This window comes from Aphelocoma coerulescens, chromosome 13, assembly GCF_041296385.1.
Source record: "Aphelocoma coerulescens isolate FSJ_1873_10779 chromosome 13, UR_Acoe_1.0, whole genome shotgun sequence".
Classification (NCBI taxonomy): domain Eukaryota; kingdom Metazoa; phylum Chordata; class Aves; order Passeriformes; family Corvidae; genus Aphelocoma; species Aphelocoma coerulescens.
The window spans coordinates 17,173,139-17,199,136 of record NC_091027.1 but is presented as its reverse complement, the minus strand read 5'-3'; the positions used below and the strand labels follow the sequence as shown (position 1 = coordinate 17,199,136).

Below are 25,998 nucleotides of genomic sequence, written 5' to 3'. Positions count from 1 at the left end.
AACCGCGACCCCGGGGCTGTCGTCTCGCTCATTCTCTCTTCCAGCTCAATTTCCTTGAAGCTCGGGGCGTTGTCATTAATGTCTGTGATTTCCACCTGGATTCCGTAAATCTGCATTTCCCCCTCCACTATCAGCTCACAGCGCAGCACGCATTTGTCCACCAGCCGGCACAGCTGCTCTCTGTCGATCCTCTCCGCCGTCACTAAATGTCCCGTCTTCCCGTGCAGAGCAAAATATTGCGTCCTACCTTCAGACACAATGCGGACGCCGCGGTCTCGGAGCGCCAGCAGCTGCAGCCCCAGGTCCTTGGCCACGTCGCCCACGAACGAGCCCTTGGGCATCTCCTCGGGCACCGAGTAGCGCAGCTGCCCCCACGCCGCCTCCCACGCTGCCAGCAGGACGGCCCAGAGCAGAGCTCGCTGCCGCCGGCCCCAGCGCCTCCCCGCCGCGCACATCTCCGCTGCGGCACCTTCTGCAGCTCCTCGCCGCCAACCCAGACAGCTCCGGCTCCGACTCTTCCCAGCTTCTGCACAGAATCTCAGCTGCCGGCCCCTCTCTCTTCCTACAGAACGGCTCCGCACCGCGGACACGATCGCAGACCGCCCGGCCACCCAGCCGACACCGAGCCAAGCGAGCGATCGAGCCGGTCCGCAGCGGGCGGGGCTGCCGGTAGCTTTCCGAGCTTCCTCTCGCTCCTCTCGGTCAACAGCGGCGCCCGCAGCCTCCTGCCCGCACTGCAGGCACCGAGCGCTGCCGAGAAATGCCCGCCCTGCCTTGCCCACGGGCAGCTCGCCCGTGAGAGAGGGGAGGGGACATAATCGCTAAGAAGACGTCGCTTTTCGTCCAGCGCGGACCTCCTGCTTCAGCTTTTGTCCAGCTGGTCTCTGTTTTCATCCTCCAGCTGATGACCACAGGACAGAAGTAACACTTCTGCTGTGATTATGCTATTTCTACCGCGCGAGAAAACTTTTTTATCACGGTCATATAACATGGATGTAACCGTCTCTTACTGCGATGTCTGGCGTATGACGGGCTTTTCTACATACATCCAAAAGCACAAACTCCTCCACTAATTGCAGTTTTTTACGAGTCGTACTTAAAAAACAGCCTTTCAGCAGATCAAAATTGTGTTATATAACAGGGAAACTACTCATGAATTGTCACAACGGTCACCGAATCCAGCAGTACAGGGGTACTCCTTCCTATTTTGCACCTCCACATCAGACACTACTCTGAGTAAGTCTGCATTATTCCCCCTTCCCCAACCACGACTTTGAAACTTTTCGTTACAACATTACTCAATATAGGCATGACAGTGCGCGCTCTGATGACTTAGTACTCCCACATAGAGATTTTTTGAAATCCAAAATTAACCCGGCTCAGTAATGCAAGCATTTCTGCAGCACCCTTCCCTCAAAAGAAGGGGTTTGGTCCACGCATCAGAAGGTCCACATACATAGCTTTCACAAAAAACTATTGGGAAGGATAAATATCCACACCAAGCCCATCGTGTACACCTCATTGTACACAATAAAGATCCGCCTTCAGCATTTATAACAAACAACAATTATGAAAACATAATTTATCTAGAGAAAACCTTTCAGCTGAAATACAATGTGTCATGAATCAAATGTGATTCAAAACTCCTGAACGGTAAGAACCTCCCACTGAGCCTACCAATCTTACAGCAGATGAGGCAGCAATTGCCCGTTCGTAACGCTTGATGCAAAAAACAAAGACATAAGAAGGGATTATTTCACGCCATCATGGAAAACACAGAGAAGCACAAACAGACTCGAGGAAGAAAAAAAACCAAGAGCTCGCTGCCATCAGGACACTGCAGAAGAAAGAAATCCGCTTTACAGACCTGCGGTGTGTCCGGGTCGGCGGGCGGCTCTCCCACGACGGCGCTGCTGCTACTCGGGCTCGGCTTCTCGCAGGAATCCCCGCCCAGAAGCTCCTCCGCAGACAGGATGGGCACCGGCGGCGGCCAAGCGGCCTCGGGCACGGCGCGCGCCGGCGCCGCCACGCACAGGTTGTAGGAGTAGGGCAAGGTGCCCTCGCAGAAGTCGGCCGGGAAGGCGGCGCCGGCCACCGAGAAGCGCTGCGCGCCCAGGCAGCGCAGCACGGCGGGCGGCCCGGCCCGCCGCAGCCGCGCCAGCACGGCCAGCGCCACGCTCAGCACCAAGAGCGCCGACAGCAGCGCCAGCGCCAGCACCAGGTAGAACTGCAGCTCGCCCGCCGGCGCCTCGGCGCCCGCCGCCCGCTCGCTCAGCTCCGGCAGCGCCTCCTGCAAGCTCTCGGCCAGCACCACGTGCAGCGTGGCCGTGGCCGACAGCGCCGGCTGCCCGTGGTCCTTCACCACGGCCACCACGCGCTGCTTGGCCGCGTCCCTCTCGGACACGGCGCGCGCCGTGCGCACCTCGCCGCTGTGCAGCCCCACGCGGAACAGCGCCGGCTCCGACGCCTGCACCAGCTCGTACGACAGCCACGCGTTGCGCCCCGCGTCCGCGTCCACCGCCACCACCTTGGCCACCAGGTAGCCGGCCTCGGCCGAGCGCGGAACCACCTCGAACGCCGCCGCCGCCGGGGCCGCGCCTCCCGCCGCCGCGCCACCCGCCCCCGCCGCCGGCCACAGCACCCTCGGCGCGTTGTCGTTGCGGTCCAGCACGAACACGCGCACCGTGGCCGTCGAGCTGCGCGCCGGCGAGCCGCCGTCCTGCGCCCGCACCGCCACCGCGAACTCGCGGCACTGCTCGTAGTCCAAGGAGCGCTGCGCGTACAGCGCGCCGCTCCGCGCCTCCACCGACACCAGCGCCGCCGCGCCCGCCGCGCCCGCGCTGCCGCCCGCCAGCCAGTAGCTCACGCGCCCGTTGGCGCCCGCGTCCGCGTCCCGCGCCTGCACGCGCACCACCAGCGCGCCCGCCGCGTTGTTCTCCGACACGTACGCGCTGTACGCCGCCTCCTCGAACACCGGCGCGTTGTCGTTCACGTCCGACACCTCCAGCACCAGCTCCGTGCTGCTCCGCAGCGCCGGCCGGCCCCGGTCCCGGGCCACCACCGTCACGCGGTGCTCGGACGCCTCCTCGCGGTCCAGCGCGCTCGCCGTCACCACCTTGTACGAGCCGCCCGAAGACGCCACGATCGACAGCGGCGCCTCGCCCGACAGCTCGCACGACACCTGACCGTTCTCGCCGGAGTCCGGGTCGTTCACGTTCAAGAGGGCCACCACGGTGCCGACCGGCGCGTCCTCGGGTACAGGACTTGAGAGGGTCAGAATCGTAATCTCGGGGGCGTTGTCGTTTTCGTCCGTGATGTCTATTTGCACTTTGCAGTGCGACACCAAACCCCCACCGTCCCTCGCCTCCAGGCTGAAGATGTATTTACTCTTCTCCTCGTAATCGAGAGGACCCACCGTCCTAATCTCCCCGCTCTCGCTGTCAACACCAAACAACGCGCTGATGGCGCCTGGAACGTTGATGAAGGAGTAGATGACTCGCCCGTTGGAGCCCGCGTCTGCATCTGTCGCCTGCACCCGCAGCACCAGCGACCCCGCTGGCAAATTCTCTGCCACCCGTGCCTCGTAGACTCTTTTGCTGAACACGGGCGGGTTGTCATTGGCGTCTGTCACATTGATCCGAACCTGGACAGTCCCGGACCTCGCTATGTCCCCACTGTCCACCGCTGTCAGCACCAGCTCAAAAGAGCTCTGCTTCTCCCGGTCCAAAGCGGTCTCAAGCACTAATTCCGGCTGCTTGATTCCATCAGGGCTCTCCATTAAGGATAGAGAGAAGGACGGGTTGCTGGTGAGCTGGTAAGTCAGCAACGAGTTCCTTCCCACGTCAGCGTCTCGGGCCGTCTCCAGCGGAAAACGAGCACCGGGAAGCGTCCATTCACCAATCTCAAGCTCCAGAACGGGTTTGCTGAAGGTTGGGGAGTTGTCGTTCACATCCTCAATGGCCACCTCGACACGGAAAATGTTCAGCGGGTTCTGCACCAGCGCCTCGAAGCTGACAGAGCAGGACGCCGACTCGCCGCACATCTCCTCCCGATCCAGCCTCTCATTGACGTACAGGTTCCCGTTTTCCTCATTCACCGTGAAGTATTTCAGCTGCTTTTTGCCGGCAGACGCCACCTGCAGCTTGCGCGCCGGCAGCTCGTCCGCGCTGAGCCCCAGGTCCCGCGCCAGCGGCCCCACGAGCGAGCCTCTGCCCAGCTCCTCGGCGATGGAGTAGCGGAGCCGCTCCGCCGCCGCCCGGCCCCACAGGCACAGCAGCAGCGCGGGCAGCAGCGCTCGCCCACAGCCCGCAGCGCGCCTCTGCCGCCGCCTCACCGCCATTCTCGCTCGCCGCCGCTCGCCGCGCTCCTGCCTCCTGCCGCTGCCCTGCCTCCCTTCCAGCCGCTCTCGCCACACAGCGCACGGGCCGCCGCAGCGCAGCGAGCCCGCTCTGCCCGCCTCGGACGCCGCTGCTCCCCGCCCAGCGCCGTCTCTCGCCGCCGCCGCCGCCGCCGCTGCTGCCCGTGCCGCTGCCGCTCTGGCCGGCGCCGGGCGAGCGAGCAGCCTGCGGGGGCAGGACGCGGCGGCGGCGGCGGCTCCAGCACCGCTCCTTGGCGGCCAACAGCGGCACCCGGAGGCGCCGCCACGCCACTGCAGCCGCCCGATGGCCGCGCTCAAGGGGGCCCGGCTTTGCGCGGGGCTCAGGGGCTGCGCCGGAGCTGGGGTCTCTCATCGACTGCAAACAGCGAGCGCAGCAGCATTGGCTCTCTTGGATTCCAAGGTCCTTTTTAACGGAGATACGCTCTTGGGTGCTTTTAAGTCATCTCCTTGAGTCATACAGAATAGTCACACGCAAGAATTCAGGGCAGAGCAGTACAGAAAAGAACTCACCTGATCTTGATAAAATCATGGTGTAAAAGTAAGAAACTATATTATAAAAAGGGGTGATTTTTGGAGCCTTTCAGCTCTCCATCAGGTATCTTGAATTCTGCTTCCTTTACATGGGACAAATTAACCTGAGAAAGAGATCACCCTAAAGCAATGTTTAGAACTCTACGCTAAGATAGAATATCACTTATTATTCTTTTCTGAATCAGGGAAATTCTTTCTTTTGCGTTCCATACTTGAGAACCTGACATCGAGAAAGTGCAAAGTCATTTCTGAGTCTTTCATAGAATCTAATAAAATTCCACAGTGGGAATATAAACCGTCCTATCCGAGCATCATGGTTCATTATTGCTGCATGAATGTCATTTACTTTCAGCGAAAGATCACAGGGAAAAAATGGCACAGGCCTGGACACCAGACATGAAATCTAACTACTTTCCAAACAATACCCCTTTGGCACACCTATTTCCTGGATCGAAGCCAGTCTCTCAGCCTACTCGCAATGCATTCTAAGTGTGCAGACACACCCAACTCGGGCTGGGTATTTAGACAACACTCCACTTCTGAAACCACCAGAATGTATAAATTCCCATTTCCGATTCTGTCAGTCATAGCAGGTACGCAACAAAGGAAACTGTCTTGTACCAAGTACACAGGAGCGTCGCACAGGACCTCGAAACACACACCCCAGCCACAGTCAGATCGTTGGACCATGAAAAAAGGAGAATCCTTGGAAACACAGGTGAGGGCCTCATCTAACTACCAGGAAAAATGGAAATTTATACATTTCTTTCATCCCTTTCAAACCATACCGCAGTAAACTCCTGCACTGGCCCTGTCTCTGGGTAGACTTCTCTCCATCATCACACAGCATCATGAAAAGAAAAGCTGCACTCACAACTTCTCAGATCCCAAGGATCACAACACAAATGCATGCACAGCGAGTTTTCTGCTCATTGCAATAATTTCAGCAATTCTGAATTGTTATAAAGGCTATAAGACATTGGCAGCTCAATTCGTGATCCCGTCATCAAAGTATCACTCAAAGGTAACACCCCCTTTATCCAGCACATGCGTTCTTTGTAGGGTGTATCCTTCTCCTACTCTGAATGCAAAGTCTCCATCTGTGCCCAAGAATTCCCATTCACAGGAAACATCATGAAACAGAAAACCTAAATGGTGAACACACAACCTGGCACTTGGAGTCCAAATGACACAATATCATAAAAAATGAAGACACCTTTAGACAATTTTCAGAAGGTCATGAATAAACACTGGGAATCAACAAGACACATGCCTTGTGTCCAACATTAATTACTCACTAACTAGTCTCTCCTCAATCCCTTCACAGCTCACAGAATTATCAGACATGGTAAACATTTCCAGAGAGGGTCCACCAAAAGAAAATCTCCTCAGACAGCTTCCCATTGCCATGAAAACTATCTGACTTCTCAACCTGTGTACGTGACAAGCATAAGAATTTCTTCCAGTAACAGTTTAAGAAAACACTTCCACTAAAACGAGCAAGGCAAGAAATTTACACCTGCAGAAAGGAGGGGGTCAACATATACTCTTGATGATGGTGGCACTAAGGTTAGGCACTGAGTTCAGGTACTTGAGAGGTGATGAATAGAGAGTTGTCTAAACCCAGAGTTCCCTTTATGGCACCTGCCATAAGTACCTAATTAAACCATTCATTTAAAAAACCACAACAACCTCCAAACACACAGGAGGAAGCTCCCACGGCTTTCCACACAGCTGGAGTAAGATCTGTTAGGGCAAATTTACCAGGCAAGAAGAAAATCACATTGCACGATGGTATGGCTGAACATCGAACTTGGAAAAGAGCAAACCATGTCCCTCCTGTTTCAACAGACCTCAGCTCACAGGACTCTTGTCTCCAGCCCTGCACAATGTACATGGTGTTCTCTGACCCTCATAATTTGCAAGAACATTCAATCAAAACCCCAGCTGACATCCAAAATATCTTTAACATCCACTGCCATCAGCCCATGTACATTTACCAGGAAGGGGAGTTGCATTTCTCTGCAAGGTTCAATAGCCTGACATTTCATATTATCCCAACAGTAGTAGGTACACGAGAAGGGTATTTAGGGGGTAGAAAGCCCACACAACTCTCACGCAGGAGCTCACAGCAAAGTCCATGGCCACAGTTCCTCAATGGAATTTCTTTGTGGAGTACAAAAGGGAATAGGCAAACAACCACGACTGTGAGTCTCATATAAGAACTACAACAAACTGAGTTTCTACACCATCTTTACACCTTTTGGACTTTTCAAATTAAACCACAGCAAACTTTCAATCTTCACTGCCCCTGCACAGAGAGATTTTTCACCCTGCCCAGAGATTACGCAACAGGAAAGCTACCTTTGCAGTCAGACACCTCTGAAAGAAAAGCGGCGCACACAACCTCTCCTTATCTGAGAACAATCACAGCACTGACGCCCAAAAGAAATGTGTGCTACTACCTCAAATAAAACACTCTCACGTGCATAAGCGATATCCAGCTCTGATAAGGACCCAGTCATCACAATAAGTGCTCCAGGAAACCATCATCCTACTTCAGAACACATAACTTGGAAGGTATATGATTCTCAAACATTAAAATGATGTTACACATGGGGCCAATAAGTGCGGTTTCAAAAGAACTTTAACCTGCCCGTGCACAGGTGCTGTCTGGGAAACACCTGACCCTGCAAACAGAGTAAATTCCACTTGCATTTGATGCAACACATCCATTGAGAATATGTAATGCTGAGAGGAATTACGGTTCTCAGGGAAAAAAAAACCGAGAAACGAAAAGCAAAATCTTAAAAACAAAGAACAAAGCTCCAGCCAAGAGCAACCTCCCTTCTCCTACGTCGCCTAACACCTTCAAAGCTGACCACTAACCCCACGTCCACCTCCCTGCAGCAAGAAGCACCAGAACACAGCGTGCCCATGAACTTCCGTCTCTGCAAATCGTCCCTACCCAAGACACAGAACAGGGCGAGAAAGGACAGAGAAGCAGCAGAAGGAAGCATCTCACACAGAATTCGGCTCCAGAAACTCACCGAGGGAAGGGCGGGATCCGCGGGGCGGGAGCCGGCAGGGTCCTCCTCCCCGAGCAGCGGCGCGGGCTCGTCGGGCGGCGGCCGGGCCGGCAGGGTGTCGCAGCAGCTGGCGCCCGAGAAGCGCAGCTGGCTCTTGCGCGAGTCGGCCGTGAGCGACACCTCGTGCGAGTAGGACTGCAGGAAGGCGCGCACGCCGTCGATGCCCACGAAGTGCGAGACCGGCACGCCGCGCAAGACGCCGCTGTCGGCCGCCAGCAGCTGCTCGCGGCGCCAGCGGCGCAGGCGCAGCGCCAGCAGCAGCAGCAGGAAGGCGACGAACAGGCAGGACACGGCGGCCACGGCCAGCACGAGCCAGCGCGTCAGGCTGCCGGCCGGCTCGCCCGGCGCCGCCGCCTCGGCCGCGCTGCCCAGCTCGGCCAGCAGCTCGGCCACGCTCTCGGCCAGCACCACGCTCAGCGTGGCCGTGGCCGACAGCGCCGGCCGCCCGTGGTCCTTCACCACCACCACCAGGCTCTGCCGCGCCGCGTCGCGGGCCAGCGGGAAGCGCGCCGTGCGCACCTCGCCGCTGTGCAGCCCCACGCGGAACAGCCCCGGCTCCGTCGCCTTGGCCAGCTCGTACGACAGCCACGCGTTCTGCCCCGCGTCCGCGTCCACCGCCACCACCTTGGCCACCAGCGCGCCGGGCTCCGACGAGCGCGGCGCCAGCTCCACGCCCGACCAGCCCCCGCCCGACGCCACGGGCGGAGCCGCGGGCGGGTACAGCACCTGCGGCGCGTTGTCGTTCTCGTCCACGATCAGCAGCCGCACCGACACGTTGCTGCTCAGCGCCGGCGCGCCGCCGTCCTCCGCACGCACCCACAGCTCCAGCTCGCGCACCTCCTCGTAGTCGAAGGAGCGCAGCGCGTACAGCGCGCCCGTCTCCGCCTGCACCGACACGTACGACGACAGCGGCGCGCCCCGCACCCGCCCCTCCGACAGCCGGTACCGCACGCGCGCGTTCTGCCCCCAGTCCGCGTCCGTCGCGCGCACCGTCAGCACCAGCGCGCCCGCCGCGTTGTTCTCCGCCAGCCGCGCGCTGTAGCGCTCCTGCGCGAACACCGGCGCGTTGTCGTTCACGTCCAGCACCCGCAGCGCCAGCACCGCGCTGCTCTGCAGCGCCGGCGACCCGCCGTCGGCCGCCCGCACCGTCACGTTGTACTCCGATACCTGCTCCCGGTCCAGCTCTCTCGCTGTCACCACGCTGTAGTAGCTGCCGTGCGAGCTCTGCAGCCGAAACGGGACGACCCCATCGAGTGAACAGCGAACCTCACCATTAGCCCCCGAGTCACGGTCCTGAACGTGCAGCAGGGCGACCACCGTCCCCGACGGGGCATCCTCAGAAATCTCATTTAGTGCCGACCTCACTGAAATCTTGGGCGCGTTATCATTTATGTCTGTGACCGTGATCGCGACTTTTGTCATGTCAGAAAGGCCTCCGCCATCCCGTGCCTGCACCTCAAGTTCGTACGAGTCACCTTCTTCGAAGTCCAGGCTCCGCAAAAGAGTGATCTCTCCAGTCTCAGAGTCCAGATGGAATATCTTAGAGGCTTTCTCTGTGATTTTCTTTAACGAGTATTTCACGTGCCCGTTCAGCCCCTCGTCCGCGTCTGTGGCAGTAACAGTGACGAGGGTGTAGCCCACGGGCACATCCTCGGGCACACGCACCGTGTACTCCGCCTGGCTGAACACGGGCGCGTTGTCGTTCGCGTCCACCACTGTCACTCGGATCCGAGCCGTGCCCGTCCGTGCCGGATCGCCGCCATCAATCGCCCTCAGCACCAGCTCGTGAAACGCCGCCTCCTCCCGGTCCAGCGCCTTCGCCAGCACCAGCTCGGGACGCTGATCGCCGCCGGGGCCCGCCTGCACGGCCAGCGAGAAGTGCTCGTCGCCGCTCAGCTCGTAGCTCTGCAGGGAATTCCGGCCCGAATCCAGGTCTTGAGCCTCAGCCAGGGGAAAGCGGGACCCCGGGGCTGTGGTCTCGCTTATTCTCTCTTCCAGATCAATTTCTTTGAAGCTTGGCGCATTGTCGTTAATGTCCGTGATTTCCACTTCGATTTCATAAAACTTCATCTCCCCCTCCACTATCAGCTCACAGCGCAGCACGCATTGCTGCACACTCTCGCACAGCTGCTCTCTGTCGATCCTCTCCGCCGTCACTAAATGTCCCGTCTTTCCGTGCACAGCGAAATACTGCGTCCTACCTTCAGACACAACGCGGACGCCGCGTTCGTTGATCTCCGGCAGCTGCAGCCCCAGGTCCTTGGTCACGTCGCCCACGAACGAGCCCTTGGGCATCTCCTCGGGCACCGAGTAGCGCAGCTGCCCCCACGCCGCCTCCCACGCTGCCAGCAGGACGGCCCAGAGCAGAGCTCGCTGCCGCCGGCCCCAGCGCCTCCCCGCCGCGCACATCTCCGCCGCGGCACCTCACCACCGCCGTCTTTTCCCCGCCTCCGACTACCGATCCGTCTCCCTGTTTAACTCAGATCCCGGCTCAGAGCTCCCGGCTGCTGCCGCCGGTCCTTCCGTCTGGTTGCCGCACTGCTCCGCACCGCGGGGACGCTCGCAGACCGCCCGCCGCCGAGCCTGACAGGGAACAACCGATCGAGCGGGTCCGCAGCGGGCGGGGCTGCAGCGCTCCGAGCTTCCTCTCGCTCCTCTCGGTCAACAGCGGCGCCCGCAGCCTCCTGCCGGCACTGCAGGCACCGAGCGCTGCCGAGCAATGCCCGTCCTCCCTTGCCCACGGAAACCTCGCCCGTGAGAGAGGGGAGGGGACAGTCGCCACCGAGACGTTGTATTCAGTCCTGCGGGACTAAAGCTGTCATTTCTGCCGCCGCCTTCCAGCAAAGCATGGGATCGCACACAGCCGAACTTCCATCAGACACACGTATGTTCGCTTTGGAGTACACCCATTAACCAACGGGGTATTACTGAGTAGCCATCAAAGTCTCAGTACTTCGCTATGGGACATATAGATCAGGAAGGAGGAAACATCCACTCCGTTATCCTGAGCCCATCGTGTAGGATTACCAGATCTTATGTTATGGAGTAAGGATACGCCTAGAACTTTGGTAACGCTTAAGATTTCAGACAACCCTAGCTTTGTAGACAAAATTTTCCAAGGGAACCTCAAGATATGATAGAACAAAAGAAGAGCTACTGTACATCCGAAACATTTTGGAAAAGACAAGCTGAATGGTAAAATCCTCCCCTACACGTGTGACAACTGATGAGGCAGGAAGTGACACAGACCATGTTTATTTCATCTGTTCACGGAAGCCTGGCATTTATGCAGCTACCGTCCCTCAAAAGATGTAAGAGGGGGCGGAAAAGGGGAGGAGCATTCATTATAAAGGAATGACCTGTCACTTTTACAGTAAGTGATGGATATGCACGTCCCATTTGCAGTGAAACACCAAAAGAGCAGTAAATAAAGAGGTTGGTTCTACAGCTGTTACTCAGGGGCAGATCAAGAACGAGAGCTCAAAAAAAAAAATCTCAAATATCGAGCGTCAATAAACGAATCTCTTTCTACACACAAAAAATTTGCCTTCATCATTAGAAACTCTCAGCGATTGATACAACAAGTTTCGAAGATAGTACCTCACCATGTGATAATAGAAAAGCTGCCGTCTCTGCCTTCCTGTTCTAGGTGGAAAATGAAGAAAAACAACAATCACAGCATCACCAATCCTGTACAATTTTACTACGCACAAGCTGAAAGGTAAGAGCCAATTCACTGAGTCTAGTCTTATCATTAGATCATGACACAAAAAAAGTGGCCGTTCATGACGCCGGCTGACAATAAATAGTGGATTAGACTCTTACAGGGTTTCATTGAAACACAGACTAGAACGAGCCATCCCAAACGAAAAAGGAAGCCAAAGAACAGACAGCTGCACGCCCCTAGGAAGGAAAGGTTCGAAGAGAAAGAGCATGCGGGCTTACAAACCTGCGCTACATCAGCTTCGGCGGGCGGCTCTCCCGCAACGGTGCTACTACTCGGGCTCGGTTTCTCGCAGGAATCCCCGCCCAGAAGCTCCTCCGCAGACAGGATGGGCACCGGCGGCGGCGGCCAAGCGGCCTCGGGCACGGCGCGCGCCGGCGCCGCCACGCACAGGTTGTAGGAGTAGGGCAAGGTGCCCTCGCAGAAGTCGGCCGGGAAGGCGGCGCCGGCCACCGAGAAGCGCTGCGCGCCCAGGCAGCGCAGCACGGCGGGCGGCCCGGCCCGCCGCAGCCGCGCCAGCACGGCCAGCGCCACGCTCAGCACCAAGAGCGCCGACAGCAGCGCCAGCGCCAGCACCAGGTAGAACTGCAGCTCGCCCGCCGGCGCCTCGGCGCCCGCCGCCCGCTCGCTCAGCTCCGGCAGCGCCTCCTGCAAGCTCTCGGCCAGCACCACGTGCAGCGTGGCCGTGGCCGACAGCGCCGGCTGCCCGTGGTCCTTCACCACGGCCACCACGCGCTGCTTGGCCGCGTCCCTCTCGGACACGGCGCGCGCCGTGCGCACCTCGCCGCTGTGCAGCCCCACGCGGAACAGCGCCGGCTCCGACGCCTGCACCAGCTCGTACGACAGCCACGCGTTGCGCCCCGCGTCCGCGTCCACCGCCACCACCTTGGCCACCAGGTAGCCGGCCTCGGCCGAGCGCGGAACCACCTCGAACGCCGCCGCCGCCGGGGCCGCGCCTCCCGCCGCCGGGGCCGCGCCTCCCGCCGCCGCGCCACCCGCCCCCGCCGCCGGCCACAGCACCCTCGGCGCGTTGTCGTTGCGGTCCAGCACGAACACGCGCACCGTGGCCGTCGAGCTGCGCGCCGGCGAGCCGCCGTCCTGCGCCCGCACCGCCACCGCGAACTCGCGGCACTGCTCGTAGTCCAAGGAGCGCTGCGCGTACAGCGCGCCGCTCCGCGCCTCCACCGACACCAGCGCCGCCGCGCCCGCCGCGCCCGCGCTGCCGCCCGCCAGCCAGTAGCTCACGCGCCCGTTGGCGCCCGCGTCCGCGTCCCGCGCCTGCACGCGCACCACCAGCGCGCCCGCCGCGTTGTTCTCCGCCACGTACGCGCTGTACGCCGCCTCCTCGAACACCGGCGCGTTGTCGTTCACGTCCGACACCTCCAGCACCAGCTCCGTGCTGCTCCGCAGCGCCGGCCGGCCCCGGTCCCGGGCCACCACCGTCACGCGGTGCTCGGACGCCTCCTCGCGGTCCAGCGCGCTCGCCGTCACCACCTTGTACGAGCCACCCGAAGACGCCACGATCGACAGAGGGGCCTCGCCCGACAGCTCGCACGACACCTGACCGTTCTCGCCGGAGTCCGGGTCGTTTACATTCAGCACGGCCACCACGGTGCCGACTGGTGCGTCCTCGGGCACAGGACTCGAGAGGGACAGAATGGTGATCTCGGGTGCGTTGTCGTTCTCGTCCGTGATGTCTATCTGTACGTTGCAATGTGATACCAAACCCCCACCGTCCCTCGCCTCGAGGCCGAAGAGGTATTTATTTTTCTCCTCGTAGTCGAGGGGACCCGCTGTCCTGATCTCCCCGCTCTCGCTGTCGACAGTGAACAATGCGCTGACAGCCTCTGGGACGTTTCCGAAGGAGTAGAAGACCCGCCCATTGGTGCCCGCGTCTGCATCCGTCGCCTGTACCCGCAGCACCAGCGACCCTGCTGGCAAATTCTCTGCCACCCGTGCCTCGTAGATGCTTTTGCTGAACACGGGTGGGTTGTCGTTGGCGTCTGTCACGTTTACCCGAACCTGGACAGTCCCGGACCTCGCTGGGTCCCCGCCATCCACTGCCGTCAGCACCAGCTCGAAAGAACTCTGCTTCTCTCGGTCCAAAGCTATCTCAAGCACTAATTCCGGCTGCTTGCTTCCGTCGGGCCTCTCCTTTAAGGCCAGAGAGAAGGATGGGTTGCTGGTCAGTTGGTAAGTCAGCAGCGAGTTCCTGCCCACGTCAGCGTCTCGGGCCGTCTCCAGGGGAAAACGAGCACCGGGAAGCGTCCATTCACCGATCTCGAGCTCCAGAGCAGCCTTTCTGAAGGCCGGGGGGTTGTCATTCACATCTTCAATGGACACCTCGACGTGGAAAACATTCAGAGGGTTGTGCACCAGTGCCTCGAAGCTGACAGAGCAGGACGCCGACTCGCCGCACATCTCCTCCCGGTCCAGCCTCTCGTTCACGTACAGGTTCCCGTTTTCCTCATTCACCGAGAAGTATTTCAGCTGCTTTTTGCCGGCAGACGCCACCTGCAGCTTGCGCGCCGGCAGCTCGTCCGCGCTGAGCCCCAGGTCCCGCGCCAGCGGCCCCACGAGCGAGCCTCTGCCCAGCTCCTCGGCGATGGAGTAGCGGAGCCGCTCCGCCGCCGCCCGGCCCCACAGGCACAGCAGCAGCGCGGGCAGCAGCGCTCGCCCACAGCCCGCAGCGCGCCTCTGCCGCCGCCTCACCGCCATTCTCGCTCGCCGCCGCTCGCCGCGCTCCTGCCTCCTGCCGCTGCCCTGCCTCCCTTCCAGCCGCTCTCGCCACACAGCGCACGGGCCGCCGCAGCGCAGCGAGCCCGCTCTGCCCGCCTCGGACGCCGCTGCTCCCCGCCCAGCGCCGTCTCTCGCCGCCGCCGCCGCCGCTGCTGCCCGTGCCGCTGCCGCTCTGGCCGGCGCCGGGCGAGCGAGCAGCCTGCGGGGGCAGGACGCGGCGGCGGCGGCGGCTCCAGCACCGCTCCTTGGCGGCCAACAGCGGCACCCGGAGGCGCCGCCACGCCACTGCAGCCGCCCGATGGCCGCGCTCAAGGGGGCCCGGCTTTGCGCGGGGCTCAGGGGCTGCGCCGGAGCTGGGGTCTCTCATCGACTGCAAACAGCGAGCGCAGCAGCACTGGCTCTCTTGGATTCCAAGGTCCTTTTTAACGGAGATACGCTCTTGGGTGCTTTTAAGTCATCTCCTTGAGTCATACAGAATAGTCACACGCAAGAATTCAGGGCAGAGCAGTACAGAAAAGAACTCACCTGATCTTGATAAAATCATGGTGTAAAAGTAAGAAACTATATTATAAAAAGGGGTGATTTTTGGAGCCTTTCAGCTCTCCATCAGGTATCTTGAATTCTGCTTCCTTTACATGGGATAAATTAACCTGAGAAAGAGATCACCCTAAAGCAATGTTTAGAACTCTAAGCTAAGATGGAATATCACTTATTATTCTTATCTGATTCATGGAAATTCTTTCTTTTGCATTCCATACTTGAGAACCTGACAGTGAGAAAGTGCAAAGTCATTTCTGAGTCTTTCACAGAACCGAATAAAAGATGTTTCATATTGGAAATATAAACCGTCCTATCCGAGCATCATGGTTCATTATTGCTGCATGAATGTCATTTACTTTCAGCGAAAGATCACAGGGAAAAAATGGCACAGGCCTGGACACCAGACATGAAATCTAACTACTTTCCAAACAATACCCCTTTGGCACACCTATTTCCTGGATCGAAGCCAGTCTCTCAGCCTACTCGCAGTGCATTCTAAGTGTGCAGACACACCCAACTCGGGCTGGGTATTTAGACAACACTCCACTTCTGAAACCACCAGAATGTATAAATTCCCATTTCCGATTCTGTCAGTCATAGCAGGTACACAACGAAGGAAAATGTCTTGTACCAAGTACACAGGAGCGTCGCACAGGACCTCGAAACACACACCCCAGCCACAGTCAGATCGTTGGACCGCGAAAAAAGGAGAATCCTTGGAAACACAGGTGAGGGCCTCATCTAACTACCAGGAAAAATTGAAATTTATACATTTCCTTCATCCATTTCAAACCATACTGCAGTAAACTCCTGCACTGGCCCTGTCTCTGGGTAGACTTCTCTCCATCATCACACAGCATCATGAAAAGAAAAGCTGCACTCACAACTTCTCAGATCCCAAGGATCACAACACAAATGCATGCACAGCGAGTTTTCTGCTCATTGCAATAATTTCAGCAATTCTGAATTGTTGTAAAGGCTATAAGACATTGGCAGCTCAATTCGTGATCCAGTCATCAAAGTATCACTCAAAGGTAACACCCCCTTTATCCAGCACATGCGTTCTTTGTAGGGTGTATCCTTCTCCTACTCTGAATGCAAGGTCTCCATCTGTGCCCAAGAATTCCCATTCACAGGAAACATCATGAAACAGAAAACCTAAATGGTGAACACACAACCTGGCACTTGGAGTCCAAATGACACAATATCATAAAAAATGAAGACACCTTTAGACAATTTTCAGAAGGTCATGAATAAACACTGGGAATCAACAAGACACATGCCTTGTGTCCAACATTAATTACTCACTAACTAGTCTCTCCTCAATCCCTTCACAGCTCACAGAATTATCAGACATGGTAAACATTTCCAGAGAGGGTCCACCAAAAGAAAATCTCCTCAGACAGCTTCCCATTGCCATGAAAAATATCTGACTTCTCAACCTGTGTACGTGACAAGCATAAGAATTTCTTCCAGTAACAGTTTAAGAAAACACTTCTATTAAAATTAGCAAGGCAAGAAATTTACACCTGCAGAAAGAAGGGGGTCAACATATACTCTTGATGATGGTGGCACTAAGGTTAGGCACTGAGTTCAGGTACTTGAGAGGTGATGAATAGAGAGTTGTCTAAACCCAGAGTTCCCTTTATGGCACCTGCCATAAGTACCTAATTAAACCATTCATTTAAAAAACACAACAACCTCCAAACACACAGGAGGAAGCTCCCACGGCTTTCCACACAGCTGGAGTAAGATCTGTTAGGGCAAATTTACCAGGCAAGAAGAAAATCACATTGCACGATGGTATGGCTGAACATCGAACTTGGAAAAGAGCAAACCATGTCCCTCCTGTTTCAACAGACCTCAGCTCACAGGACTCTTGTCTCCAGCCCTGCACAATGTACATGGTGTTCTCTGACCCTCATAATTTGCAAGAACATTCAATCAAAACCCCAGCTGACATCCAAAACATCTTTAACATCCACCGCCATCAGCCCATGTACATTTACCAGGAAGGGGAGTTGCATTTCTCTGCAAGGTTCAATAGCCTGACATTTCATATTATCCCAACAGTAGTAGGTACACGAGAAGGGTATTTAGGGGGTAGAAAGCCCACACAACTCTCACGCAGGAGCTCACAGCAGAGTCCATGGCCACAGTTCCTCAATGGAATTTCTTTGTGGAGTACAAAAGGGAATAGGCAAACAACCACGACTGTGAGTCTCATATAAGAACTACAACAAACTGTGTTTCTACACCATCTTTACACCTTTTGGACTTTTCAAATTAAACCACAGCAAACTTTCAATCTTCACTGCCCCTGCACAGAGAGATTTTTCACCCTGCCCAGACATTACGCAACAGGAAAGCTACCTTTGCAGTCAGACACCTCTGAAAGAAAAGCGGCGCACACAACCTCTCCTTATCTGAGAACAATCACAGCACTGACGCCCAAAAGAAATGTGTGCTACTACCTAAAATAAAACACTCTCACGTGCATAAGCGATATCCAGCTCTGATAAGGACCCAGTCAACACAGTAAGTGCTCCAGGAAACCATCATCCTACTTCAGAACACGGGTAACTTGGAAGGTACATGATTCTCAAACATTAAAATGATGTTACACATGGGGCCAATAAGTGCGGTTTCAAAAGAACTTTAACCTGCCCGTGCACAGGTGCTCTCTGGGAAACACCTGACCCTGCAAACAGAGTAAATTCCACTTGCATTTAATGCAACACATCCATTGAGAATATGTAATGCTGAGAGGAATTACGCTTCTCGGGGGAAAAAAAACCGAGAAACGAAATGCAAAATCTTAAAAACAAAGAACAAAGCTCCAGCCAAGAGCAACCTCCCTTCTCCTACCTCGCCCAACATCTTCAAAGCTGACCACCAATCCCACGTCCCCCACCCTGCAGCAAGAAGCACCAGAACACAGCGTGCCCATGAACTTCCGTCTCTGCAAATCGTCCCTATCCAAGACACAGAACAGGGCAAGAAAGGACAGAGGAGCAGCAGACGGAAGCATCTCACACAGAATTCGGCTCCAGAAACTCACCGAGGGAGGGGCGGGATCCGCGGGGCGGGAGCCGGCAGGGTCCTCCTCCCCGAGCAGCGGCGCGGGCTCGTCGGGCGGCGGCCGGGCCGGCAGGGTGTCGCAGCAGCTGGCGCCCGAGAAGCGCAGCTGGCTCTTGCGCGAGTCGGCCGTGAGCGACACCTCGTGCGAGTAGGACTGCAGGAAGGCGCGCACGCCGTCGATGCCCACGAAGTGCGAGACCGGCACGCCGCGCAAGACGCCGCTGTCGGCCGCCAGCAGCTGCTCGCGGCGCCAGCGGCGCAGGCGCAGCGCCAGCAGCAGCAGCAGGAAGGCGACGAACAGGCAGGACACGGCGGCCACGGCCAGCACGAGCCAGCGCGTCAGGCTGCCGGCCGGCTCGCCCGGCGCCGCCGCCTCGGCCGCGCTGCCCAGCTCGGCCAGCAGCTCGGCCACGCTCTCGGCCAGCACCACGCTCAGCGTGGCCGTGGCCGACAGCGCCGGCCGCCCGTGGTCCTTCACCACCACCACCAGGCTCTGCCGCGCCGCGTCGCGGGCCAGCGGGAAGCGCGCCGTGCGCACCTCGCCGCTGTGCAGCCCCACGCGGAACAGCCCCGGCTCCGTCGCCTTGGCCAGCTCGTACGACAGCCACGCGTTCTGCCCCGCGTCCGCGTCCACCGCCACCACCTTGGCCACCAGCGCGCCGGGCTCCGACGAGCGCGGCGCCAGCTCCACGCCCGACCAGCCCCCGCCCGACGCCACGGGCGGAGCCGCGGGCGGGTACAGCACCTGCGGCGCGTTGTCGTTCTCGTCCACGATCAGCAGCCGCACCGACACGTTGCTGCTCAGCGCCGGCGCGCCGCCGTCCTCCGCACGCACCCACAGCTCCAGCTCGCGCACCTCCTCGTAGTCGAAGGAGCGCAGCGCGTACAGCGCGCCCGTCTCCGCCTGCACCGACACGTACGACGACAGCGGCGCGCCCCGCACCCGCCCCTCCGACAGCCGGTACCGCACGCGCGCGTTCTGCCCCCAGTCCGCGTCCGTCGCGCGCACCGTCAGCACCAGCGCGCCCGCCGCGTTGTTCTCCGCCAGCCGCGCGCTGTAGCGCTCCTGCGCGAACACCGGCGCGTTGTCGTTCACGTCCAGCACCCGCAGCGCCAGCACCGCGCTGCTCTGCAGCGCCGGCGACCCGCCGTCGGCCGCCCGCACCGTCACGTTGTACTCCGACACCTGCTCCCGGTCCAGTTCTCTCGCTGTCACCACGCTGTAGTAGCTGCCGTGGGAGTTCTGCAGCCGGAACGGAATGTCCCCGTCGAGTGAGCAGCGCACCTCGCCATTCGCCCCGGAGTCACGGTCCCTCACGTGCAGCAGGGCGACCACCGTCCCCGACAGAGCGTCCTCAGAGATTTCACTAATTGCCGACCTCACCGATATCTCTGGCATGTTGTCGTTGACGTCTGTCACGGAGATCGTAATTTTGGTCGTATCAGAAAGTCCTCCACCATCATGTGCCTGCACCTCCAGTTCATGGTAATTGCCGTCCTCAAAGTCCAGGTTTCGCAATAGCGTGATCTCTCCAGTCTCATAATCCAGATGGAAAATATTCAATGCTATGTCTGACACTTTTTTCAACGAGTATTTCACGTGCCCGTACAGACCCTCGTCGGCGTCCGTGGCCGTCACAGTAATGAGGGTGGAGCCCACGGGCACGTCCTCGGGCACACGCACCGTGTACTCCGCCTGGCTGAACACGGGCGCGTTGTCGTTCGCGTCCAGCACTGTCACTCGGATCCGAGCCGTGCCCGTCCGTGCCGGATCGCCGCCGTCGATCGCCCTCAGCACCAGCTCGTGAAACGCCGCCTCCTCCCGGTCCAGCGCCTTCGCCAGCACCAGCTCGGGACGCTGATCGCCGCCGGGGCCCGCCTGCACGGCCAGCGAGAAGTGCTCGTCGCCGCTCAGCTCGTAGCTCTGCAGGGAATTCCGGCCCGAGTCCGGATCGTGAGCCTCAGCCAGGGGAAACCGCGACCCCGGGGCTGTCGTCTCGCTCATTCTAAGTTCTATTTCTGCCTCTCGGAAGGTCGGGGCGTTGTCGTTAATGTCCGTGATTTCCACTTCTATTTCATAAAACTTCATTTCCCCCTCCACTATCAGCTCACAGCGCAGCACGCATTTGTCCACCAGCCGGCACAGCTGCTCTCTGTCGATCCTCTCTGCCGTCACTAAATGTCCCGTCTTCCCATGCACAGCGAAATACTGCGTCCTACCTTCAGACACAATGCGGACGCCGCGTTCACTGATCTCCGGCAGCTGCAGCCCCAGGTCCTTGGCCACGTCGCCCACGAACGAGCCCTTGGGCATCTCCTCGGGCACCGAGTAGCGCAGCTGCCCCCACGCCGCCTCCCACGCCGCCAGCAGGACGGCCCAGAGCAGAGCTCGCTGCCGCCGGCCCCAGCGCCTCCCCGCCGCGCACATCTCCGCCGCGGCACCGCAACACCGCGAGCAGCTCCCCACCTAGCGATCCGAGCTCCTGCACCGAGCTGCTTCCGCCGTCCCCTCCGCCTCGCGCAGCCCGGTTCCGCAGAGAGGGGACGACCGTAGACCGCCCGCCGCCGAGCCTGTCGCTCGGGAGCGAGCAACCGATCGAGCGGGTCCGCAGCGGGCGGGGCTGCAGCGCTCCGATTTTCCTCTCGCTCTTCTCGGTCAACAGCGGCGCCCGCAGCCTCCTCCTCGCACTGCAGGCACCGAGCAATGCTCGTCCTGTCTTGCCAGCGGGCAGCTGGGCGGGATGGCTCAGTAGCCAGAGACACATTGATTTTCTCTTGCTGATCTCTGTTTGATCCTCCAGATGATGACGACCAGGCAGAAGCAACACGCCTCCCGTGGTTATGTTATTTCCACCACAAGGAAAGATTTTTTTATTGTGGCAATATAACATGATTATAAATCTCCCTTAATATTATGTGTGGAATACCACGAGTTTCATTCCATAAGTCAGGAAGCACAAACTCTCCCACAAAGTTTTTGCAGCACTTGTGTTTGAAAAACTCTTTTCTTAGCCTTTCAACAGATCAAAACAGCGTTACGGTCTAGGGAAACTACTGGTGAACAGTCGCTCTGATCGCCGAATCTGACACTGCAGGGATGGTCCTTACACCCGCACATCAGACTACCCTGAAAAAGTCTGCATTGCTCTCCATTCTCTGGCTACGATTTTGTTGCAACCTTACTTAGCACAGAACCTACAGTGTTTTACTCTGAGGACTTAGTCATAGAGGATTTTTGAGATCCTAACTTCACCCGAGTCAGGAGAGTAAGCATTTCTACAGCAGCCATCACTCAAAAGATGGGAAGAAACACACAGAACTGGAACTTCCATGTTCATGGAACTACATGCAACTTTCCTTTGGGAGCCAAATACCGAAACAACATTAAGGGGGTTTGTCCACCAATTTGAAGTCGAAAAACACAGCTAAGAGAAAAAACGACCGGGAAAGTAAACTCTGCAAGCCAAGCTCATCATCATCATCTCATTCTACAGAATAAGGATGCGCCTGTCTTAGCATCACAAAGCAATAGAAAACATGTATTTTCCCTTGGGAAAACCATTAATCTGAGCCAGAATATGAGATGAAAGAAAAGAGCTTCAGAGCTCTAGATACATTTTAGGCACCGAAAGCAGAACTTTAAGAACTTCCAGATGAGCATACATGTCTTAAACCTGATGAGGCTCTAACTGCCATTTCTGAAGGCTAGAAAGAGAAACAAAGCCTAGATGTGGAACTATTTAATGCGTTCATGGAAAGCACAGATGGGCACTTAAAGATCCACAAAGTAAAAAAAAACAAACCCTAATGAGCCTACTGCCTCCAGCACGCCGTTCAGTAAAGGTTCACAGAGAAAGAGGGCGCGGACTTACACACCTGCGGTGTGTCGGTGTCGGCGGGCGGCTCTCCCACGACGGCGCTGCTGCTCGGGCTCGGCTTCTCGCAGGAATCCCCGCCCAGAAGCTCCTCCGCAGACAGGATGGGCACCGGCGGCGGCGGCCAAGCGGCCTCGGGCACGGCGCGCGCCGGCGCCGCCACGCACAGGTTGTAGGAGTAGGGCAAGGTGCCCTCGCAGAAGTCGGCCGGGAAGGCGGCGCCGGCCACCGAGAAGCGCTGCGCGCCCAGGCAGCGCAGCACGGCGGGCGGCCCGGCCCGCCGCAGCCGCGCCAGCACGGCCAGCGCCACGCTCAGCACCAAGAGCGCCGACAGCAGCGCCAGCGCCAGCACCAGGTAGAACTGCAGCTCGCCCGCCGGCGCCTCGGCGCCCGCCGCCCGCTCGCTCAGCTCCGGCAGCGCCTCCTGCAAGCTCTCGGCCAGCACCACGTGCAGCGTGGCCGTGGCCGACAGCGCCGGCTGCCCGTGGTCCTTCACCACGGCCACCACGCGCTGCTTGGCCGCGTCCCTCTCGGACACGGCGCGCGCCGTGCGCACCTCGCCGCTGTGCAGCCCCACGCGGAACAGCGCCGGCTCCGACGCCTGCACCAGCTCGTACGACAGCCACGCGTTGCGCCCCGCGTCCGCGTCCACCGCCACCACCTTGGCCACCAGGTAGCCGGCCTCGGCCGAGCGCGGAACCACCTCGAACGCCGCCGCCGCCGCCGCCGGGGCCGCGCCTCCCGCCGCCCCGCCACCCGCCCCCGCCGCCGGCCACAGCACCCTCGGCGCGTTGTCGTTGCGGTCCAGCACGAACACGCGCACCGTGGCCGTCGAGCTGCGCGCCGGCGAGCCGCCGTCCTGCGCCCGCACCGCCACCGCGAACTCGCGGCACTGCTCGTAGTCCAAGGAGCGCTGCGCGTACAGCGCGCCGCTCCGCGCCTCCACCGACACCAGCGCCGCCGCGCCCGCCGCGCCCGCGCTGCCGCCCGCCAGCCAGTAGCTCACGCGCCCGTTGGCGCCCGCGTCCGCGTCCCGCGCCTGCACGCGCACCACCAGCGCGCCCGCCGCGTTGTTCTCCGACACGTACGCGCTGTACGCCGCCTCCTCGAACACCGGCGCGTTGTCGTTCACGTCCGACACCTCCAGCACCAGCTCCGTGCTGCTCCGCAGCGCCGGCCGGCCCCGGTCCCGGGCCACCACCGTCACGCGGTGCTCGGACGCCTCCTCGCGGTCCAGCGCGCTCGCCGTCACCACCTTGTACGAGCCGCCCGAAGACGCCACGACTGACAGAGGGGCCTCGCCCGACAGCTCACACGACACCTGACCGTTCTCGCCGGAGTCTGGGTCGTTTACATTCAGCAGGGCCACCACGGTGCCGACCGGCGCGTCCTCGGGCACAGGGCTCGAGAGCGACAGAATGGTGATCTCGGGTGCGTTATCATTCACGTCCAGCACCTCCACCACCACCTTGCACTGTGCCACCAGACCGCCACCGTCCTTCGCCTCCACCAATAATGTGTAGCCTCTCGTGTCCTCGAAGTCCAAAACCTCCTTCAGTGTGATCATCCCGCTCTCCGCGTCCACCATGAACCTCTGAAGTATCTTGGCCGGCATTTTCCCGAAGCCGTAGGTGATGCGAGCATTGTTGCCGGTGTCAGCGTCGGAAGCAGAGACGTTTAACACTCTCGATCCCAGGGGGGCGTCCTCTCGCAATCTCGCACGGTACTGGTCCTGCGCGAACACGGGTGGGTTGTCATTTAAGTCTGTCACATTTATCTGAATCTTGATAGCTCCAGATCGAACTGGATCCCCAGCATCCATTGCCGTCAGCACCAGCTCAAAGGAGCTCTGCTTCTCCCTGTCCAGTGCTCTCTCCAGAACTAATTCCGGCTGATTGATTCCATCAGGGCTTTCCTTCATGACCAGGGAGAAAGACGGGTTGCTGGTGAGCTGGTAAGTCAGCTGCGAATTGCTTCCCACGTCTGCATCTTGGGCCATCTCCAGCGGAAAACGAGCACCGGGGGGAGTCCATTCACCAATCTCAAGTTCCAGAGCAGCGTTGCTGAAAGCCGGGGAGTTGTCGTTCACATCCTCAATGGACACCTCGACGCGGAAAATATTCAGAGGGTTCTGCACCAGCGCTTCGAAGCTGACAGAGCAGGACGCCGACTCGCCGCACATCTCCTCCCGGTCCAGCCTCTCGTTCACGTACAGGTTCCCATTTTCCTCATTCACCGAGAAGTATTTCAGCTGCTTTTTGCCGGCAGACGCCACCTGCAGCTTGCGCGCCGGCAGCTCGTCCGCGCTGAGCCCCAGGTCCCGCGCCAGCGGCCCCACGAGCGAGCCTCTGCCCAGCTCCTCGGCGATGGAGTAGCGGAGCCGCTCCGCCGCCGCCCGGCCCCACAGGCACAGCAGCAGCGCGGGCAGCAGCGCTCGCCCACAGCCCGCAGCGCGCCTCTGCCGCCGCCTCACCGCCATTCTCGCTCGCCGCCGCTCGCCGCGCTCCTGCCTCCTGCCGCTGCCCGGCCTCCCTTCCAGCCGCTCTCGCCACACAGCGCACGGGCCGCCGCAGCGCAGCGAGCCCGCTCTGCCCGCCTCGGACGCCGCTGCTCCCCGCCCAGCGCCGTCTCTCGCCGCCGCCGCCGCCGCCGCTGCTGCCCGTGCCGCTGCCGCTCTGGCCGGCGCCGGGCGAGCGAGCAGCCTGCGGGGGCAGGACGCGGCGGCGGCGGCGGCTCCAGCACCGCTCCTTGGCGGCCAACAGCGGCACCCGGAGGCGCCGCCACGCCACTGCAGCCGCCCGATGGCCGCGCTCAAGGGGGCCCGGCTTTGCGCGGGGCTCAGGGGCTGCGCCGGAGCTGGGGTCTCTCCTCGATTGGAAGCAGCAAGCGCAGAAGCACTTGCTTGGTTTTACTCTAAGGTCGTTTTTAACTGAGGTGCTCTGTCAGGCGCCTTTAGGTCATCTCCTTAATCACACTGACTCCTCACACACAAGAATTCGTGGCAGAGCAATAAGGAAAGGAACTCATCTGCTCTTAATAAAACCATGATACAACTATAGCAGCAATAAACTATTATGACAGAAACGGACGACTTTGGGAGCTTTTTACCACTCTATCAGGTATCTTATAACATTTAACCTGAGAAAGACATCAGCCAAAAGGAAATGTCATAGCTCTATGCTAAAATAGCTGAATAACACTTATTTTGTTTCTGATTCACGTAATTTCATTCTTCGGTATCTCCATATTTGAGGGGCTGACAATGGGTAAATTCAAAGCCACTTTGAGTCTTTCATTGAACCAAATAAAACATGTTTCACACAGGAATTATAAAGCATTCTACACACCCAACATGCTGCATTATTGCTGGATGGCTGTCATTATCTTTCAGAAAAGGGAAACCACGATTACAGGGGGAAATGGCACAGGCCTGGACAGCAGACTTGAAATCTAACCACTTACCCAACAAAACCACTTTGGCATACCTACTTTCCTGGTTCAAATGCCATCTCTCAGCCTATTCGCTCTGCATTCTAAGTATGAACTTTTACACCACCTTTACATCTTTTGGACTTTTCAAATTAAACCACAGCAAACTTTTTCATCTCCTATGCCTCTGCACAGAGAGATTTTTTCGCCCTACACAAACATTATGCAACAAGAAGCTATTTTATGCAGCGAAGCTATGATGTAGTCACCATCACTGAAACGTGGTGGGATGACTCACATAGCTGGAGCACTGCACTGGATGGTTACAAGCTCTTCAGAAGAGACAGGAAAGGGAGAAGAGGAGGAGGGGTGGCCCTTTATATTAAGGAGGCTTTTGATGCCATAGGTATTGAAACTGATGAAGTTGAATGCCTATGGGTAAGAATTAAGGGGAAGCCCAACAAGGCTGACATCCTACTGGGAGTCTGTTACTGTCCACCCAACCAGGAAGAAGAGGTGGAGCTCTTATTTTATAAGCAACTAGATAATGTTTCAGGATCATCAGCCCTTGTTCTTGTAGGTGGCTTCAACCTGCCAGACATCTGCTGGGAA

General features: G+C 58.5%; 2 protein-coding genes across 2 annotated transcripts in view; both read right to left on the bottom strand.

Annotated features, from left to right (window-relative positions):
* LOC138118390 (protocadherin gamma-B5-like) overlaps nt 1–25,998 on the bottom strand; it is a 105,149-nt gene that overhangs the window by 48,524 nt on the left and 30,627 nt on the right. The gene's annotated exons all lie outside the window — the stretch shown is intronic.
* On the bottom strand, nt 10,453–24,461 carry LOC138118342 (uncharacterized). The gene is made up of 4 exons (XM_069029280.1): nt 21,959–24,461; nt 18,063–20,549; nt 11,948–14,803; nt 10,453–10,581 (listed from the first exon to the last, which is right to left on the bottom strand). The coding sequence occupies exons 1-4, from the start codon at nt 24,434–24,436 to the stop codon at nt 10,453–10,455; spliced, it is 7,950 nt and encodes a 2,649-aa protein (XP_068885381.1). The 5' UTR covers nt 24,437–24,461.

Coding starts and splice junctions, on each gene's coding strand:
- LOC138118342 (XM_069029280.1), bottom strand. CDS start 24,436: ATGGCGGTGAGGCGGCGGCAGAGGCGCGCTGCGGGCTGTGGGCGAGCG. Junction 20,550..21,958: donor CCGACACCGACACACCGCAG/GTGTGTAAGTCC, acceptor TCGGATCGCTAG/GTGGGGAGCTGCTCGCGGTG. Junction 14,804..18,062: donor CGGATCCCGCCCCTCCCTCG/GTGAGTTTCTGG, acceptor GCTCCGGCGCAG/CCCCTGAGCCCCGCGCAAAG.